The 19,084-nt window shown below is 45.3% G+C and overlaps 2 protein-coding genes across 5 annotated transcripts in view; one reads left to right on the top strand and one right to left on the bottom strand.

The window, feature by feature from the left end:
• Positions 1–3,252, bottom strand: part of atp11a (ATPase phospholipid transporting 11A) — a 32,906-nt gene extending 29,654 nt beyond the window's left edge. For all 4 annotated transcript variants that reach the window (XM_068719348.1, XM_068719350.1, XM_068719349.1 and 1 more), the window contains exon 1: positions 2,879–3,252. In XM_068719348.1, coding sequence (XP_068575449.1) covers positions 2,879–2,923 — 45 coding nt within the window. In that variant the 5' untranslated portion in view covers positions 2,924–3,252. The remainder of the gene's footprint in view (positions 1–2,878) is intronic.
• A 1,474-nt stretch (positions 3,253–4,726) lies between these two features.
• On the top strand, positions 4,727–15,554 carry tubgcp3 (tubulin gamma complex component 3). The gene is made up of 23 exons (XM_068719643.1): positions 4,727–4,886; positions 5,704–5,811; positions 6,355–6,422; positions 6,620–6,697; positions 6,808–7,016; positions 7,744–7,910; positions 8,137–8,249; positions 9,200–9,325; positions 9,440–9,508; positions 9,629–9,761; positions 9,942–10,108; positions 10,631–10,741; positions 10,889–10,997; positions 11,453–11,642; positions 11,734–11,869; positions 11,986–12,054; positions 12,169–12,304; positions 12,482–12,570; positions 12,979–13,110; positions 13,235–13,375; positions 13,471–13,587; positions 13,681–13,775; positions 13,894–15,554. The coding sequence occupies exons 1-23, from the start codon at positions 4,811–4,813 to the stop codon at positions 13,958–13,960; spliced, it is 2,706 nt and encodes a 901-aa protein (XP_068575744.1). The 5' UTR covers positions 4,727–4,810; the 3' UTR covers positions 13,961–15,554.
• The last annotated feature ends 3,530 nt before the right edge of the window (positions 15,555–19,084 follow it).

Raw genomic sequence — 19,084 nt, 5'->3', positions numbered from 1 at the left:
GTTCATACGATCCGCCGTCCTCTGCGTCACCTGCCTACTACCGAATTCCACCTGCTCGCTTAACAGGAACCCGACCAGAGAGGCAGCGGCGCGATCACCAGCCGCTCACGCTAAACGGTTACTCCAGACTCGTTAACCTATGTGCCAATTAGAAGATGCAGCAGGTGGAAAATAAGCAGCAGGAGATAAGTGATAGCTGTAAAAAGGATTAAGTGTGTGAGGGTATATATTGAACACCAGTAACCCTTTAATCCACTGTGTGAAGGCAGGAAGTCAGACAGAGAAGCACTTCCTGTCCAGGAACCCAGATTCCTTCGGCAGAGAGGAATGCTGCCCGGCTGCTCCTGACTCCACCGACATTATCTCTCTAGTTTGTTTCTCTCACAGCTGCAGAAGTGAACAAACTGGGGCTGGTTTAACCAACGACATGCTGTTAACCACATCAACCATCAGGAAACTAGCAGCGCCTCATGACTGCTGTGCTGCTTTTAAAAGAGCCGGTACGTGTGTCAATGTGATGAGTCCGTTTCCTCTTTCTCCAGTAAATAGGACGCTAATGTAGCTGCTCTCAATGCTTTTAACAGAAAAACAAGAAAATGGGAGGATGAGAAAGAAGAAGAGACATTCAAATACAGTGGGAAAAGAGACGCGGTTTGTCACATTTACAAAAAAGACAATCAGTTTGTAAAGCCTACAGAACAAGAACAAGACAAGAGTCTATCATTTAACACGGTAAATTGTACTTTTAAAACTTTCCCCCGAGAAGAGAAGAAGAAGTGAGTGAGTACAGTACGAGTGCGCCAGGTCTCAGTGCTCCTACTTGTCACTGTGATTAGGTTTTGTTCTCGTTCAGCCCCGACAGCAGCGACAGCCATTACGGCTCCACACTCTCTCAGAGATAGCTTATGTAACATCCTCAGAGACACACAGTAACCCAGCGACAGACCAACCGGCATCCAGCGGTTCAACTCGGCTGACCTTAAGAGTTACGCGTTTATTTTCACCCACGTCGTCGTCAGAGTGTTTGTCGCAGTCACATCAGGTGAACGCTGCCATTGATACATGACAACAAGGTGTGATCGCACGCATATTAAAAAGGTGAGATGTATAAGATACGATCTGCGTGTGATGCCGCTTCAATCAGCTGCATGGGACAAACTCTTCTCACGTGCGACTCTTCCTTTATTTCTCGTAAAGATAGATTCACATGAGCATGCTTTATTGCGCAGCAAATGGGTCCATTATGGCTTTAAATAAAGGGTGACTCTGTAATTAGCTTCACTTACTGACGCGGTCAGAGCTCCATCATACCGCTCTCTCCCAGTATTGACTGATAATTCATAGAGTACTAGTATTGACAACCAGATAAATGTTCCTAAGCCTCATCTTAAGCATTCAGCAGTCTCTTTGCATCCAGGGTTGTTTTTTTTTTCTTGCAGCGGCTGTGCAATCAATTTAACCCAAACCCATTTGTCTAAAGCAGTTATCCAGATCAATTACAGCAGCAGAGCTCATCAGCATCCCACATCCTCCCAGTCACAGGCGTGTTCCTGACGATAAAGGCTGCGTTTGGCCGTCCACGCAGCAGGGATTTCATCTAATCAGCACATCTGCAACAGTTGGGTCGGCTGTGTCTCTGTGGCCGAGCGTGGAGCAGAACCCGGTGTTGAGCGGGGTCTGCTGCGGTACTGCGGAGCCCAATGCAACTCGCAGCCATGCGGGCCGGCTGCTCCTCTGACGCTCATCGATTCCACCAGCAGGGAGGAAACAACTGGATTACATAATTCATGGGGCCGACCCGTTCCATTAGCAGTCCAGTTCAACCGGGAGAAGTGTAATAGATCAGAGGGAATAGCACAACAACAGTTCAACAAATCTACAGCAAAGTGATTTTATCTGATGCAAAGCAGGTTTATAAACACCTGGCACAAACGAAATATCTTGGAAATATAAAACAGATCTGCAAATCCAAAAATACAACACATTTTTTAAATAATCTGTGAATAGATTATAATGTATTCGGAAGTTGTAAATGTTTGGATTATTTGTAAATAATTTCAATGTGTTAACAGATATTCGTGGAGTTTGTTTGTGTATTTGTAGATCGGTTTTATATTAGCAAATTATTTGTGGAAGGTCTCTATGTTTGCAGATTACACATTTATACACAGATTGTCGATCTGTTCACACAAATATCTTTGAGACAAATCTACCCCCATTCAACCTTCTTCTCCATGACCCGTCAAGGCGTCTGTCTGCATCTCTTTGCATGTTCTGTCATGACTGGAAATAGAGTTTACTCTCCAGAATCCTGCTTTACAACCTGATAACAACCGGTGATCACGACTCCACCTTTCACTTCTTTAATTAAGCACCATTCTGAACGTTTGAACAGGATGTGCCACAAGATACCAATTCATAATTGGGAATATTTATGTGTGCCAGAGCTCATTCAAAAATCTGACGTTTTAACAGATCCCAAAACTGGACCAAACAGCACTTCTATGAATAAACTTGTGCTTTTAACACACCGAGGTGTATGTTAAGACTGAAGATGGACGAAAGGGAAATAGGTGATCCATTATAAAACTAAAAAACTCATCAATCAGTGATGTTTATGTGGAAATAAGACGCAACTGTGATTCATAGCCGGTGGTGTGTTTCTAACGTCAGACAGTTTCCCAACGAGATTACTTCCACTCCCTTTCCGCGAGTGAAACTTAATCCAAATGAGTAGCTGCTTCGGAGGAATTTGAAACCAAAAGTGATAAAAAATAAATTTAAATAAATTAAAAAAACACGTTTTCTGTTTATCTTCTGAAATTGTAAATATGTTTGTTCTGCAGATAAGAACAGGATAAGCGTGATAAAAACTCACATATCTGCTGATGAGGGTCCGCAGAGTGCTGAAATCCATCCCCATCCTCTTCCTCTTTCCTCTCCGGACACTTCTTCTTCTTCTTCTTCGTCGTTTTCTTTCTTCCAAAGGTTGACTTCACTGTTGTTGTCGCTAACTTCTTTTTAATTCTCCTCCTTTGTCCATGACTTTTACTCCCTTCTCTTCTTCCTGAATTAGAAGCAGGGCTCGGTCCGATAATAAAAAAGCTGCAGCAAACACTTAGTAAAGCTGTCTGTAGGAGGTTGTTTGTCCGTGTTTTAGGACAGTTCACACATGGACAGACTAGTGGGCTCCTCCGAGGACACTGGGAGGAAACCAGCAGCTACCGTCTCTTCCTCTCAGCCTCTGCGCGTGTACTAATAATCTTCTTGTCTCGCGCCGCGGCCAAAGGAGCTTTTCTACGTCACGAGGAGCCAGGTGTTGGCGCTGACTCGAGGTGAGCGCATGCGCACTCTAGTGGTTTATTTTTTAATTTTTTTGGTGCGTAATTAATTGGACGTTTCAGTTAATTGATTTGTTTGCTTGTGGCTGGTGCACCAAAGACAACATGAATTAGTAACTTTAACTAAACAGAGCAAAATGCAATGAGTGGACAGTGCATAACATTTACATAATGTGTGTGTGTGTGTGTGTGTGTGTGTGTGTGTGTGTTGGGGTGTTGTCCAGATTTAGACACCCCACTGGTGCTGTCCACCCAGACGGTGCTGAAATCATAAATACATTTAAAAAAATCTCATGCAATCTGTCTTTTTTCCCACAATAATATGTTCCTACTAAAACATTTTAACTATCATTTTGTGGCTACTTTTATTTAAAATAAAGACAAAATATTCAATAATCTGACATATGAAGTCCAATTATTCAGTAGACTAGAGCAAAATAGCACTGTTTAAATAATGTTCTTTATTCCAGATATATTTTATGAATTATTGGAGCAATACATTTATCTACATAATGAATGCATTATTAAGCTATCGTCAGTTTGTAAATGTTGATTGTTTTGGTGAGGTCAGAAGGGTCAGAACTATAAATCATGGTGCTTTGTTTCCGGGGGGGAATGTTTTTATTCATTTGTCCATCCTCTGTTTCCTGGAGACGCTTTTCGGCGGGTTCTGCTGGAACACCAGCGTCAAAGTTACTACAACAACAACTACCATATCCGGTTTTAATCTTCGAAATAAAATACCAGATACACTTTGTCACATACAGTACAGAGTAGTAGTAGTATCAGTTCTTTGTTTTTTGAAATATTTAATTTATCTTAAATTAATTAACCATGAACTACGTTAAATTGACGTGTTGTCATTGTTGTAATCTATATATATACAGTATATAAAAAAACGTATTTGATATTTCTGACACAGATCAGTTTAGATAGCACATAGAATGAATGTGCTATATTTTAAATTCAGTTTTGTCTTAACTCTGTTTGTCGCTCTGCCAGTGGCTTCTGTCAGCATCAATTAGACAATAATGACAAAATAATCAGTGTTGGTAAATATGCAGCTCATATGTTGTAAAAGTTGTGTTTCCTTCAGTAGTAATTTGTGAGTAAAATGAAATTGAGTCATTAACAACCAGATTTACATAATAGAGATTATGTTATAATTTAGCTGTAATCATTGACTCACATACCTGGTACTGCACTATTAATGCATTTCAAATTCAGTCACTCTTATCTAAAATCTAAAAGTGCATCTAAATGAGCATGAGCATGAGCATGTGAGTGAGACTTTCTATGCTCTTACTTTGAAGGACACGTGTCCCTCGCTGTGGTCATATTCTTCCTGCGTCGTGCTGGCTTCATTCAACTTGTCAAAATGGCGTTGTTCGTAGTGGGAGAGACCTGACTTAGTTCAGATTATTCACTGCCATTTATTCAGTTATTTAGGCAACATTAGCCGCGACAACATGGCGACGTTGGATCAGAAATCACCCAATGTGCTTCTCCAGAGCCTCTGCTGCAGAATCACGGGGAAAAGCGAAGGTAGATCAGTTTACGTTAGCATGCTCCGCGCGAGTCCAGGAAGTGTCATTCCAAACGTCATTAAAAAAATCCGCACTTTTGTCGTTACTCCTTCCAGTACTAACCGTCCACATGTTACACATAATGTAACGTCAGTAGAAGAGTCGTTATCGTCTACTAGAAAATTCGGCTTATCATTTCCACACTAGGAAATTCAGATTTAGATAATAATCCAAACTTTTGTACACTGCTTTGCGGACAGACGAATCTTCTGTGTTTTTGTGACGTAAAGTAGTAAGAAACGGTGGGAAATATTGCTGAAATTAAAAGCTGCGTGGTTTTTGGGACATATGCCGAATTCGAGAGATAATAAATGTGCAATAAAGCAAGCACAGACTTTGATATTAGTCTGATGAAGAATAGAGATACATCGAGTTTGCTAGCTCTCACAATGACGGTTATTGGATGCACTTGCTAGCTGCAGGCCTCTGATGGATGCAGGCATCTCAGGGCTGCATGGATGAGATCAGAGATATAAACATATAATCAATATAATACTTGTTTTGTTTTCCAGTCAATGCAACACGATTGCATCTTTACCCCCGTGATCAGAGACACCAGAGCTTTACAGAATGTTAGCTGTAATTTTAGAGATACAGATCAAGTGTTAGTCACACTAATATTGTCCCATTATTCACAATTATACTCGAAGCCCATTCACAGCAGTGTCCTAGTATCTAATTAAAGTGTTATAATCTGCACATACATCTGTTTGGAGGCACAGCTGTCTGTCATGTCTACTTTACGTCAGAGTGCTGCTTGTTGTGTGTTCCTCCAGCTGAAGTGGCCCACCAGTTCCAGTACGCGGTCCGAGTCATTGGCAGTAACTACGCCCCCACTATTGAGCGGGACGAGTTCCTGGTGTCGGAGAAGATCAAGAAAGAGTGTAAGAGCCCCGATGACCACACATTCATCACTGTAACAGAGATGAGGAACTCGTATGTTTAATCTGTGTGACAATCGGCCCATCACTGTTGCTGTCAGGTGGTTTTGTAAATGAGCTCCCGCTTTGCCTTTTATGTTGATGTTAAAAATCTTTATTGCACCATAAAGGCAAATCCCAGTGGACTTTCATAGCAGCCAAGATAGCACCATTAGTGGGAAAACATTGATCTGAGCTTTGACAAATAAAACAAAACAAATAGCGCAGCACTTACTGAGCAGCATGTTTATTCATCCCAGGTCTGCAGGGGGACTTATGGGAGCTTTGTTAAAGTATTTTTTAGGGTTGCGGAGTTGCCGTAAAAATGTGATATCTGTGAATTCAAGACATCAAAATGATAAAAAAGGTCTTTTTCCATCCGCAGTGTAATGATCCTCACCGATTCATTTCCTGCCTTTTTAGTTTATCTTACTCCGCAGTTTAAGTTTAGCCGTGTTCAAATCCCAAATTGGCTTTTTTCGTTAATTCCTCTCAATGCCGTTGCAGTGCTGAAGCAGAGGAGAGAAGCCGACGCTGCGCTGTTCTCAGAGCTGCATAGAAAACTTCAGACGCAGGTTGGTATGAACCGTAACGGGACAATTGCCCACATGCAGCATATTTACTTCACTCAGATTAAGGCTTTCATGTGGGAATAAATTGTAGTGTTGATCATATTATTGACACATTAATTAGATATTCATGTAGGATATTTTACTGATATTTACCCAACGGATCGTGATGTTTAGCTGACGGTGTTACTTCTGTTTGACAGAGTGTTCTGAAGCATCGCTGGTCAGTTCTCTACCTGCTGCTCAGCCTCTCTGAAGACCCCCGCAAACCCTCCGGCAGGGTGAGACACACACACATTGATGATGATAATAATAAACGTACAATAATAATAATAATAATAATAATAAGGCGTGTGGTTGATACTGACTTGATTGTCCCCGTCCTCCTCAGGTTGGAAACTATGGCGCTCTCTTCGCCCAGGCCCTCCCGAGGGACGCCCACTCCACCCCCTTCTACTGCACCCGGCCCCAGAGCCTGGCCCTGGGCTACGGGGAGAGGAGCGCCGGCCTGTCGGCCAGCGTGGGGACCAGCGGCATCTCCAGTCTGGGAGTCTACACGCTGAACGGGCCCACGGCTACGCCGCAGTCACTGCTGGCCAGGTGAGCGTCGACCCGCTGAACACACCCTGCTGAAGACACAAGCCAACGTTAGGCCAGGGACAGAATTGACCCGTAGTACTTTCTAGTTCCGAAGTTATCCGACGCGGTAATAGAGAAGAGAAGCCGCTTCACACTTGTCAGCTGTGTTTAAGCGGATCCGCTCTCCGGGGAGGAGAGACTTATTTATCCGACGCTCGTCCTGTAAAACCACTCGGATAGAAGAAGCATCAATTAGCACCAGGAAATAAACTCGCCCCTCAGTCTGACCTCTTAGAAATGTGTTTTATGAGGCATCAGAAGGCCATTTCATTCCATTTGTCCTTTTTAATAATGCACGAGTCCTTCACTTACAAATGACCATTAAGCTCTCCGGGCTCACCTTTTCAGTCATGAAAGGGCAAATCCTCTCTCCAAACCGAACAGAAAGGTCTCATGGGATTGAAATATAATTCACACTCTAGAAAACACAAAGTAGCAGTGCTGTAGTTACACAAAGATGCGCTTTTGGTTTGTTTTGTTTGTCGTTCTGAGTGCTTCGTTCAACAAAAGGCCTCTATTGAGTGAAGGCTTCTATGGGAGCACCAAATCAGAGCAAAGTCCAGATCATATCCAGATGTTGGTGTATTACAAATGTCACTGCAACCTGTTCGTCAGACCCTCGGCAGTAAATGTGTGTGTGTGTGTGTGTGTGTGTGTGTGTGTGTGTGTGTGTGTGTGTGTGTTTCAGTCAGCCCCCTCAGTCTGCAGCAGGCGGCGGTCAGCCTCTGGGCTCTCGGCTGGCCTGGGCTCTTCCCGTGAGCTGCTCCCCCTCCTCCGCTCTGGCCACGCTCGCCTCCCGACCGCCCCTCGGGCCTCCGGTCCCCTCCTCCAGAGCGACCCGTCCTCGCCGAGACGGTGAGGGGACATGTGCGAACCCAGAATGAACAGAACATGAATGTGTTGTGGTTTGTCTGAACTGCAGTTCCGGCCCCCCCACCAAAAAAAAAGCAGAGTTGATCGCACTTTTTTTCACAGCCTTAACTTCCACTGTGACCCGAATGTTTTCCTTTCAACCCGGGAGCATTTACGGTGCTCCTAATACATCGTAACTTCTCCGTCCTCTCGTCCTCTGTCGGTGCAGGGGAGGTGAGCGAGGCGGCTCTGGTGCGGGACATCCTCTACGTCTTCCAGGGAATCGATGGCAAGTTCATCAAGATGAGCGCCCAGGAGAACTGCTACAAAATAGACAGCAAGGTAGGTGGACCTGCGTCCAGCCCTGTGAAGCTTTAATAGACTAATCAGTGGACAATCAGCCCAGAGTAACCTCACAGTGCAGCTCAGGTCATCATCTGAGAACAACTGCACAGATCACATGGTGGCCGTTTGTTTCACAATAAAACAAGATGTTCGTTATCTTCTATTTGTTTCCATGTTTCCAAGGCAGAGTTGAAGTAATTTGCCAGTAGAAAATATGACATCAAGACTGCTGTTTGGACATCAAAAGACATATTCAACAGATCAATATGAGGCCCTGTGGCTCGGCGCCACATCGACCTCTCTTTTCTTTCATCCTCCTCTCTGGTGTTGTCGATGGGAAGGCCTTAGATGTAACCTGTCCCGTATCCGCTCAGCGGTGCTAAACATAGACTCGTGGTCAATCTGCTGTCACCGTCCTGATGGACACGGAGCCACTGAGACCCGAGGGTGGAGGTATTTTGGACTCCTCCATGGCCACTTAGCTCTCCCTTTCGCAAAGCTCTCCGGATAAGAGGTTTTGTTAAAACAGATGAAAATTTAATGCGTCATTAAACGCGAATCTTACTCAGCCGGAAAAACAAATCCGTTGCTGCAAGGCGGCCACACAAGTGATTGTGGGTAACATTATGTTATAAATCTGTCAGAGCTTTCGCAATGAAATCTGTGACGGGCGATGCTTGCTTTAAGTGTAGTTACATTATTGTCTGCCTCTCTAGTCAATGCAATTCCAGTATGTAATACTGCAAGCATGGATGCAAAATCCCAAGTTATTTTACTGTAAAAATATACACATTCTAATGTAGGTTTATTGTACTCAAAATATGTATTACGCAGCTGTATTGTTATGTAAGGAAGAAAGTCAATTATAATAGAAATAGATGTCAGATTTGACTTAGTATAGATAGTCAAGAGAAAGATGTGTTGTAATGTGAGCTGTGCCCCACCAGGTGGTGCTGTGCAAGTCCCTGAGAGACACCAGCAGCAGACTGGCGGAGCTCGGCTGGCTCCACAACAAAGTCAGGAAGTACACCGACGTCCGGAGCCTGGACCGGGCCTTCGGACTGGTCGGACAGGTGTGTCTGCGTTTACCTTTTTTTTTATACACGCTCTTTCTCCATCCAATCCTCCGCTGACACGGATCTCTCCGTCTCCGTCTCTCTCTCTTCTTCTTCTTCTCCTCCCCTCAGAGCTTCTGTGCCGCGCTCCACCAGGAGCTGAAGGAGTACTACAGGCTGCTGTCTGTCCTCCACTCCCAGGTACTCAGGCCCAACTGCCCCTGACAGATTAGGAGATATGCAATATAATAGAAGCGCTGGTGGATAATGAATCTGCGATGATTGTGTGTGTGTGTGTGTGTGTGTGTGTGTGTGATTTAGTTGCAGGTGGAGGATGAGCAGGGTGTGATCGTGTGCACAGAGAGCAGTCTGACTCTCAGAAGGCTCCTGGTCTGGATGTACGACCCCAAAGTCCGACTCAAAACGCTGGCCGCCCTCGTCGACTTCTGCCAAGGTGGGTTGGCCCTGTGTGTGTGTGTGTGTGTGTGTGTGTGTGTGTGTGTGTGTGTGTGTGTGTGTGTGTGTGTGTGTGTGTGTGCGTGCGCTGTATTCGGTTTTGGAGAGGACGCGCTCTGTTTAATGTAGTATTTCAGTATCACAGTGCGTTTCATTCAGGTCGTCTGTGTGCGTTCAGGTCGGAAAGGGGGCGAGCTGGCCTCCGCCGTCCACTCCTACGGGAAAACTGGGGACCCGCAGATGAGAGCGCTGGTTCAGCACATCCTCAGCCTGGTGTCGCACCCCATCCTCAACTTCCTGTACAGGTGGATCTACGACGGAGAGCTGGAAGACACCTACCACGAGGTACACGCTTGATCTTTTCAGCCCCTAAAAAAAAATAAAAAATAAAAAAAAATGAGAGAGAGATGCATCCAGCAGGAATTTACTGGTCATTGTTCCATTCAACTGCTCTGACGTTTGACCCCAGAGAGAAAGAACATTACGGAGAGGGTGAGGCATAAAGAATGGGGGGGGGGACAGCTTCTTCAATGAGGACTGATGAGAGGAGTGTAATGGAGAGCCAGGTGATGGATGCTTCTCGTTTCCTTCCCCCTGCCCCTCTTTCTCCTTCTGTTTCTCACACACACACACAGTATTTATGTGTCCAGCACTAACCATTAGTCATCACTAGACTCTGGACTTAAGTGCTGTGAAGACTGAGACAAAGTTATTAGACCTTTCAGAAGGGAGATTACCCTGTAGATCACACGGTCTGTTAGAACACGTGCGATAAACAACACCTGTAATTATGTAATTATGGAGTAAATATGAGAGGTTTCTATAGACCGTGTGATCAAATCTAAAGTAATATGTGATTCTTTGTAGTTCTTCGTAGCATCAGATCCCAACGTGAAGACAGATCGCCTTTGGCACGACAAGTACTCCCTCAGGAAGTCAATGATCCCCTCGTTCATCACCATGGACCAGGCCCGCAAGGTAAACACACACACACACACACACACACACACAGACACACACACACACACATCTCTGCTTTCACTACCGTAGTCGGGCTTGTTGCGACACATCCAGGTGAGGACTGTTTACCTGGAGTCCCATTCTCTCTCTCTTTGTCCCCTCTAGGTTCTGCTCATCGGTAAATCCATCAACTTCCTGCATCAGGTTTGTCACGACAGAACACCGCCGGGCAAAATCACGGCAGCATCCACGTCTGCAGACACGCCCAAAGACGGTGAGTCAGCGAAACCATGTCTCAGCACGTTCTACATCTGCTTGGTTTCTCGGTATAATTAGGACTGAAATATTTAGCGTTGGTTCAAAGCAACATGAAGAAGAAGCAACGTGCTGAATATGTAAAGGTTGATGGTATTTCTGGCTTTATTGGAACTCTATGTTTGATTTCTGAACCGCGTCGCTGACCTTTAGTTTCGTCCTCGTATTGATGTGGTTCTATTGACGTGGGCTGGTGGGCCGTGATCGATGCTCTTACCGCTGGCCTCGTGCTCCTCTTCTGACTACGGAGAGGAAAGAGGCATACTTAGCCGTGCTTTATCGATTCAGTCTGCGGGACTTCATCTGACCAGTTTGATCTGCAGCTTTTACTGTATCTGCTGGAAGACATCCCGAAAACAAATTACAAAAGTAAAACTAAAGTAAACTTACGGTCCTTTTCACGTCTCCTCACAGCCGCAGAGCTGCTGTCAGACCTGGAGGGGGCGTTTCAGGAGAAGATCGACGCCGCCTACTTCGACACCAGCAAATACCTGCTGGACGTTCTCAACCGCAACTACCTGCTGCTGGAGCATCTGCAGGCCATGAGGAGATACCTGCTGCTGGGCCAGGGGGACTTCATCAGACACCTCATGGACCTGCTAAAGTCAGCAACACGCACGTTGAATATATCCTGATCCGCTACTTTGTATGTCTAAATCTTATCATCTCATCTTATTTTTTTTTTTTTGTCCCAGACCAGAGTTGGTGCGTCCCGCCACCACTTTGTATCAACACAACCTGACTGGCATCTTGGAGACGGCAGTCAGAGCCACAAACGCCCAGTACGACAACGCAGAGATCCTCAAGAGGCTGGACGTACGCCTGCTAGAGGTAGTGTGTGTGTGTGTGTGTGTGTGTGTGTGTGTGTGTGTGTGTGTGTGTGTGTGTGTGTGTGTCTTCATTTGTGTGTCCTTATTTTTTGACGTCTGTCCTTTTGTCGGCTCCAGGTGTCTCCTGGTGATACAGGCTGGGATGTTTTCAGTCTGGACTACCACGTTGATGGACCCATTGCTACGGTAATACACACACACACACACACACACACACACACACACACACTTCCCAACATATTGTCCATGTATTGCCGCTGCTATCGTATATTTATATATATATGTGTGTGTGTGTTTCAGGTGTTTACAAGGGAGTCTATGGGCCACTACCTGCGTGTGTTCAATTTCCTGTGGAGGGCCAAGAGGATGGAGTACACACTGACTGACATCTGGAAGGGACAGATGTGTAATGCCAAGCTGCTCAAAACCATGCCTGGTACATAAACACACACAAGAAGATGTTTTTTTTTATGGATGTTCAGATGTTGCATTCATTTTTGTAGTGAGAACAAGCAGTCACACAACCTGCAGCATGTTCTTAAAGATGTGTTTTTGTCATTTCCATGTGTTTAAAGGGCGAGCTTGTCTTTTCTCTGTGATTTTTACCCTCCAGAGTTGTCCGGCGTGCTGCATCAGTGTCACATCCTGGCCTCCGAGATGGTCCACTTCATCCACCAAATGCAGTACTACATCACCTTTGAGGTCAGACCATTAGCGGCGCCGCTCCGCTCGCAGACTGTAAAACACGAGTTTAAAAAAAAAAGCAGTAATTACAGCAGGGTCTGTTAAATGCAACGCCGCATGAAAGTGATTTACGGGAGCGACGGTAGCCTGGAGGTTGGTGAGGTTAACTCGATTTGAGAAGGCTGCCGGTTCAAATCCAAACCAGTTGGTAAAACTCTTCTGAAAGTCAGACTGAAGAGGTTGTTTTAGATGGAATAACTGATGCTGATTTAACCGCAGCTTCTACCGCTGTGTAAAGTCAGCAAATAAAAGCAAATATTTCTCTGCCCACACATCTGATAAAACAATTATAGGAACTACAAGAACCATATTGTCTGTGGGCAGGGAGGCGCCGCCATCATGTCTGATTTGTGTCGCATCGTGTAGGTGCTGGAGTGCTCCTGGGACGAGCTGTGGAACAGAGTGCAGCAGGCTCAGGACCTCGACCACATCATCGCCGCCCACGACATCTTCCTCGACAGCGTCATCTCAAGGTGCCTGCTGGACAACAACAGCAGGGTAACACACACACACACACACACACACACACACACACAAGATAATCTCATGGATCTTTTATTTCTCTGCCTCCCCTTTTCCTCACACACACTTCCTTGAACTCTCTTTCTATCTGTCCATCCAGTCTCTTTTGAACCAGCTGAGGGCCATATTTGACCAGATCATCGAGTTTCAGAGCGCCCAGGACTCCCTCTACCGCTCGGCGCTGGAGGAGCTCGCCCTCCGGCTGCAGTTCGACGAGAGGAAGCAACAGCGGGAGGAGGAGGTGGGAGGTTTCTGTGCTTCAGATGAGCTAAATGCAGAGAGGAAAAGAGCGATGGGAACGTAATAGTATTTAAAGTGATACTATCCTGTCTTCAGGGTCAGTGGGGAGTGACGGCCGAACAGGAAGCGGAGGAGAAGAAGAGGATTCAGGAGTTCCAGGAAACCATACCAAAGATGCGCTCCCAGCTCCGCATCCTCACCCACTTCTACCAGGTAGCAGCCTGAGCCTCCTCCGGCAGCAGCTGTCCACCTTTTAAAGGCAATCAGCTGTTTCTCCTTTTCACGTCTTTGTCTTCTCTGCCTCAGAGCATCGTCCAGCAGTTCCTGGTGTTGCTGATGACCAGTACGGATGAGAGTCTGCGCTTCCTCAGCTTCAGACTGGACTTCAACGAGCACTACAGGTTTGCCTCCGCAACTCAGTCAGAACAAATAGAAATGCAAAGACGTCAGAGGCCATGTTGAAGTCTGCTTGTTTTACAACCTCTTTGCTAAAAAATGATCATTTTCCTTCATCTTCAGGGCCAGAGAGCCGAGGCTGCGAGCCTCACTCGGCGCCAACCGAGGGCGGCGGCCGTCAAACATCTGACGTGACGACGGCATCAACAAGCGGGGCTTCCTGCCGTTGGAGCATTTGGGGATGACATCACAGAGACGGGGGCCGGCCAGCAGACTTAAAGCGCCTCATGTCGAGATGCTGTCATGCCTTGGAGGAGCGACCCGGCGCTGTTCTGAACGCTCTGGTGTCGCAGCGGCGGCGGCGACGGTCGCCAAGCGATGACATCACAGCAGACGGATCCCTGCGTCGGATCGCAAAGGAATAAAGTCCAGAAAATCGGAACTCTCGGAAATCGTCGCGACATGCAGAGCCAACGGCGTAAAAAAAAAAAAAAAAAAAAAAAAAAAAGGACTGCTGGGAAACTTGAGTGAGAGGAGGAGAACAGGAGTCTCACAGGGCCTCCTTCCATGGCATGCCTTACTAATGAGAGACGAGCAAAAAGCGTTTGTCCCAGCGTGGTTGCCAAATCTAGTCCCAACACATAATGTATGTACATAGAGTTTATGTATGTATGTGTATATAATATGCATCTTTACATCACCCGTGGCTTTGCGTCTTCTCACTAGGGTTCAACCGATATGGGTCTGATATTGATATTTTTTCAATTTTGTATTCGTAGCCGTTATTAAAATGATTCAATTTGAGCACTTTTAGTACAATTGTTCCTCGAGACGCAGCGTTCACGGTACGCAGCGCTGGAACTCTCCTCAGTATTGGTACACCAGTATATCGGTCTAACCCTAGATCTCCACTCTCCGGCTTAACACCCCGGGTTTTATATTTAGCGTGTCAGGTCAGCTGTCCAATCACAATCACAGAGGATTTTGAGTTACGCACCCTCCCACTGACAATTCTGCTTCCGTTGACATGAAGATATCCGACTCGTACAGACATGTTGCTGACTTTGTTTACACCTCGTGTTAATGTCTGACGTTAGTTAGACTGTTTACTGTTACGTTAGTGAGGCATTGGAGAAAAGGACCGACGAATGTTATGAAGACATCGAGTGTGGATTCCCTGCTCGGTATATATTCATGTCAAAGAAACAATCCTCACAACAACCACAACAACCTCTTCTCATCACATAAACAATAGGAACTATATACATGTTCACGTTTCTTTAAAATATGTAAATATGAAAGTCCATATTTAAAGGAGTTAATGGTTATAAATGTCAACTTGGGCAGTTTATTTTCTGAAAACAAGTATATATGACGTTCTAAAGAAGAGTGTTGGTGTTCATATGTGAGGTTTGCTCCATGTGCATATTGAGGTGAAGATGCTGACGTTATCTATGGATCAGCTCATTCATTGTTAATGGAGTATAATAGATTAGAAGAAGAACTTTAAACTGAACTTCTGTGTGGAAATGTTTCATGGGGGAAATATTGACTTCTGCAGATGAATAAACTACAAAACGCAGTTTTCACTGAGCAGCATGTTTACTGAGTGGAGCAGCAGATGTCCTTCAACATCAGCCCTGGAGTCACTGACTGCATACGGTCATATTAGCTGCTCTCTGCTGATGAATTCCTTCATAAATATGAATTGGTGGTCATGTATAGAATAAGGGGAAACGAACCATCCCGTTCCTCTTTAATAAAGTGTTTTTTTTTTTAATTCACGTGAGTCTGACTTTCTTCACCGTGACGCTCAGCAGCTCTGCCTCTGGGTCTGAAGGGATGTGTTTGAACTTACTGCCCCCTACAGGCAAGACATCAGAGATGAACGTTAAAGGTCAACTTTCCAGATTCATTTCCACAGCACACTACTGTTGCGTTACAGTGTTGTGAGTTACATTATAGAATATCATCTGCACCATTGGTCTTATTTCGAGAACGGTCTAAATTGAAGCAGAGGTGGTCAACTAGAGCTGAAATGCTGATTAATAAATGAGTTTTTTGAGCTTCACTTACTGGCATGTTGGAGCTTTCACTCACAGTATCTCACAGCATTCTTCAGATACTGCAGCTGGATCAGTTGTGACCTAAGAGAGAGTTTGAGTCAATCTTATACATGTTTCAATATATTCAAGTGGGTTGTGATCTCGGGTGCTTTGGACTGAACTGTGCGAGAGGTGAGCCACCAGAGGGAGTAACAGCTTCTCTTTTCTCTCCTCCATCCTCTCCCTCTCCTCTCACACACACACACACACACACACACACACTTACTCACCCCGGCTTTGCATTCTTCGGTGTGAAGCCCCTGCAAATCAAAAAGCTGTTTAGCCTCCAGAATCGGACCATTTCAGTGTCTTTTGTGCTGACATTAAGGTATTGTGTTGAGCCTCTGTGAACGGATGAGAACCGTTGCTATTGTTCATCTGTTGTTGGATGTTTCGAGGAGGACGTTCACACAATGCAGACGCAGGAGGGAGAGGGAGGTGTGAAAGTCCTATCACACGCATGCAGTACGACCGCGGCCTCTGTTCCCAGGAGAAATGTGTTCTGTCTGCCTTCATTTCTGTCTTTCAGCGGCGTCTCGTAAATAGCTGTTTATTTGTCCAGAGAGCCATCTCTTCAGGCCGATATATAACAACCCTCTCGTCTTTGTGGATAACACTTTGAGAAAATTGTCAATTTGGAAAGCTGGAGTACGTTAGAGGCTGAGAGTCCTGACTGCTCGGCTGGAACAGACAGACTACTGGGATCTTCATTTCTTTTCTTCTACCTTCCTTTCCTTCCTTCCTTCCTCTCTACACTGTTTCTACATGTGGTGCATCTACGTGTAAAGAGGTGTTTGTCTCTCACATCAAGATGGTTTCTGATCACTTAAGACATTTTTTACCCAGTATTCCCAACACCCCTCGTGTCATTTTCTCTCAACAGAAATAGCTTCGCTCTGCCGACCTTTATATTGAGCGATACCTCCCCGACAAACTGACTTGGTATCAGTTCATTCTGCACGTGTCGGTGGTCTTTGAGCGTTTGACAGCCTTGGACATGTTCACTTCGCTTTTTCTTCCTTTTTCTACTCTCGAAACATAAACTGTAACTGTCATTATTTTACTAAAAAAAAGTGACCAGTGACTCTCTATTTTAGCCTTATAGTTTAAAAGTCTTTTATATCACAATACTGATGATACTCAAGATGCACTCTGACCTCTACATTTGGGCCCTGGTGCAGTGAACCCTCACTAATACCAGAGAAACAGATCCAGCTGCCGCTCACAGCCACATCTGCACTTCCACCAGCCCCAGGGCTCGAGGCCACACCAGCTACCAGCTGAGTTCTTGTCAGATGTGTTGAGCTATACAGTAAGCTGCTGTTGGTTTCCAGAGGAAATCTAGTTGAGAATTTAAAGCACCATTCTAAAAATCCATTCTGTTCAACAGATTTTGGCACTGAGTTTGATATTTTTAGGATGTTTTTACATTCGAGATGTTCACAAATCTCCTGAAAGGATCGTCAAAGTTAAATTTGGAGTTCTCACAGAACAGAGCCATGAGGATGACACATCTCCACAGCAACGGGCTTTATTCATCTCAGTTTGACCCGCCGATACAAAGGAACAAGTCCAACTGTCATATCCCATCATGCATTAGCCATGCTGCAAAAGCATGAACGCCAGCTGAAGAATAGTCCGTCGGCCATTCCGTCCTCTCCCTGTCACCCATTATATTCTCTGTGAATGTCATTAAAGGAAATAGCTCGTTCATTCTCCCTGCGACCGACTCGAGCCCAGATCCTCTTTTGTTGCGACCTCCTAACACTGTTTTAAGGTGAGACAAAGAAGAAGAAGAAAACGCGTCTGTGTTGTCGAGCCACTAAATGACAGCTGACATTTACTGGCATTTCTGGCAGCAGGTGTATTTGAGAGAAATCTTGTTCCTTCTTTTCATCCCTCGTGTCTCTGTCGTTGTACCCACAGTTTGCTTCACTTTAACACGGTGCAGAAAGCACAAGCTAATGCAGGAAAAGCGCTGTGATAAGCACTAACTATGCCCAAGCTTTCTGCTCCTTGGAAAATCCGGCATTGTGTGCGGGACCTCCACCTCCTTTGTTCACAGTCGGCTTTAACAAGAGTCTTGAGGATAGATGTGCGGCTTTAATTGGACATTTGCATTTATGGGATTTTAATGAGGCTAATGAGGCCAGAAGATTGTTGCTACGACTTATAGTTTTGCCCAGATACTGACCAAGGTGCGAGAAGTACTCTCAGTGGTGGATAACTGTCCCCTCGTCCAAACCCAAACTTTCACCTTTTGAAGTTGTTTCCCAGGTTTGATTTTCAAAAATGCCAATAACATATCGCTGATATACTATTCACTAAATCCCACAACTGATTTCTGTCTGATGTCATCCTGAAGATGGCAGGGCCCTCAAACGTTGATCCTTAGCCTAAATGTTCCATGAAGGCTTGAAATAATTGCAATATAACATGTGAAACTCCATCGCCTTGAAGAAGCCAGGAGTTAGTAAATTCCTCTCAGTAAATATCCGTCTGAAATGATTAGATATGAATTATATCAGAGAACAGGCTGACGACTCACAAAGAGGGTCAGGTCTGAGTGAAGTCCTTCTGCAGCACATCTCGTCTCAGCTGCTTTTTACTTAAAAACTCGAGCAGGTGAGCTCGCTTCAGCTCGGCTGGATTTCTTGATGTTGCAGCAGGGTTACTTCTTCCCTTTCAGGCTCCTCGCCTCTGCATTGCTTGACTCCTCTGCACATCCACACACTGACAGCTTTGCTCTGTAGTTCCCTATTTTGAATTTTAAAGCGAGTCTCACAGCCGTGCCATCCGCCGGCACTCCCGGCTTCTTAGAGACGCTCGGTTGTCTCAGCCACGTCTCTGTCGCTCTGGATGCAGCGGTGAAACTTTGTCTGGTTCCTGCTGTATTGACAAAAAATAAAATAAATGATGTGTTAACTTTACACTAGAAAGGCCAGTGGATTTGGGGCGGGAAAAAAAAAAAACCTGGACATCAATTCAAACCACAGCATCCTCTTTCACAACACATCAAGTTTTCATTTGCCTCCCTCAGATTCTGATTTATGTAGCAGAGATCGGGCCGTCTCTGCAGGGCGGCCGACCGTGCAGACAGGAGGGAGCGTTCAACACGGAGGACGGACAACATGTCGACGGATCCAGCTGAGCTGCCATCACTCTGGTCAAATGCTTTTTTCGGTTTGCGGGTGGCGCTGTAGCTCCTC

The sequence above is a fragment of the Cebidichthys violaceus genome, unplaced genomic scaffold (genome assembly GCF_023349555.1).
Source record: "Cebidichthys violaceus isolate CVI_PGR_0920_01 unplaced genomic scaffold, fCebVio1.0.p SCAF_24, whole genome shotgun sequence".
Lineage (NCBI taxonomy): Eukaryota > Metazoa > Chordata > Actinopteri > Perciformes > Stichaeidae > Cebidichthys > Cebidichthys violaceus.
The sequence above is the reverse complement of the archived record's forward strand: the minus strand, read 5'-3'. Positions and strand labels throughout refer to the sequence as shown.

What these genes read in the sequence shown, in the direction of transcription:
- tubgcp3 (XM_068719643.1), top strand. Translation starts at nt 4,811, where the DNA reads ATGGCGACGTTGGATCAGAAATCACCCAATGTGCTTCTCCAGAGCCTC. An exon ending in GACCCGTCCTCGCCGAGACG is followed by an intron (nt 7,911 to 8,136) that starts GTGAGGGGACAT and finishes CTGTCGGTGCAG; the next exon opens with GGGAGGTGAGCGAGGCGGCT. An exon ending in AGCAACAGCGGGAGGAGGAG is followed by an intron (nt 13,376 to 13,470) that starts GTGGGAGGTTTC and finishes TCCTGTCTTCAG; the next exon opens with GGTCAGTGGGGAGTGACGGC.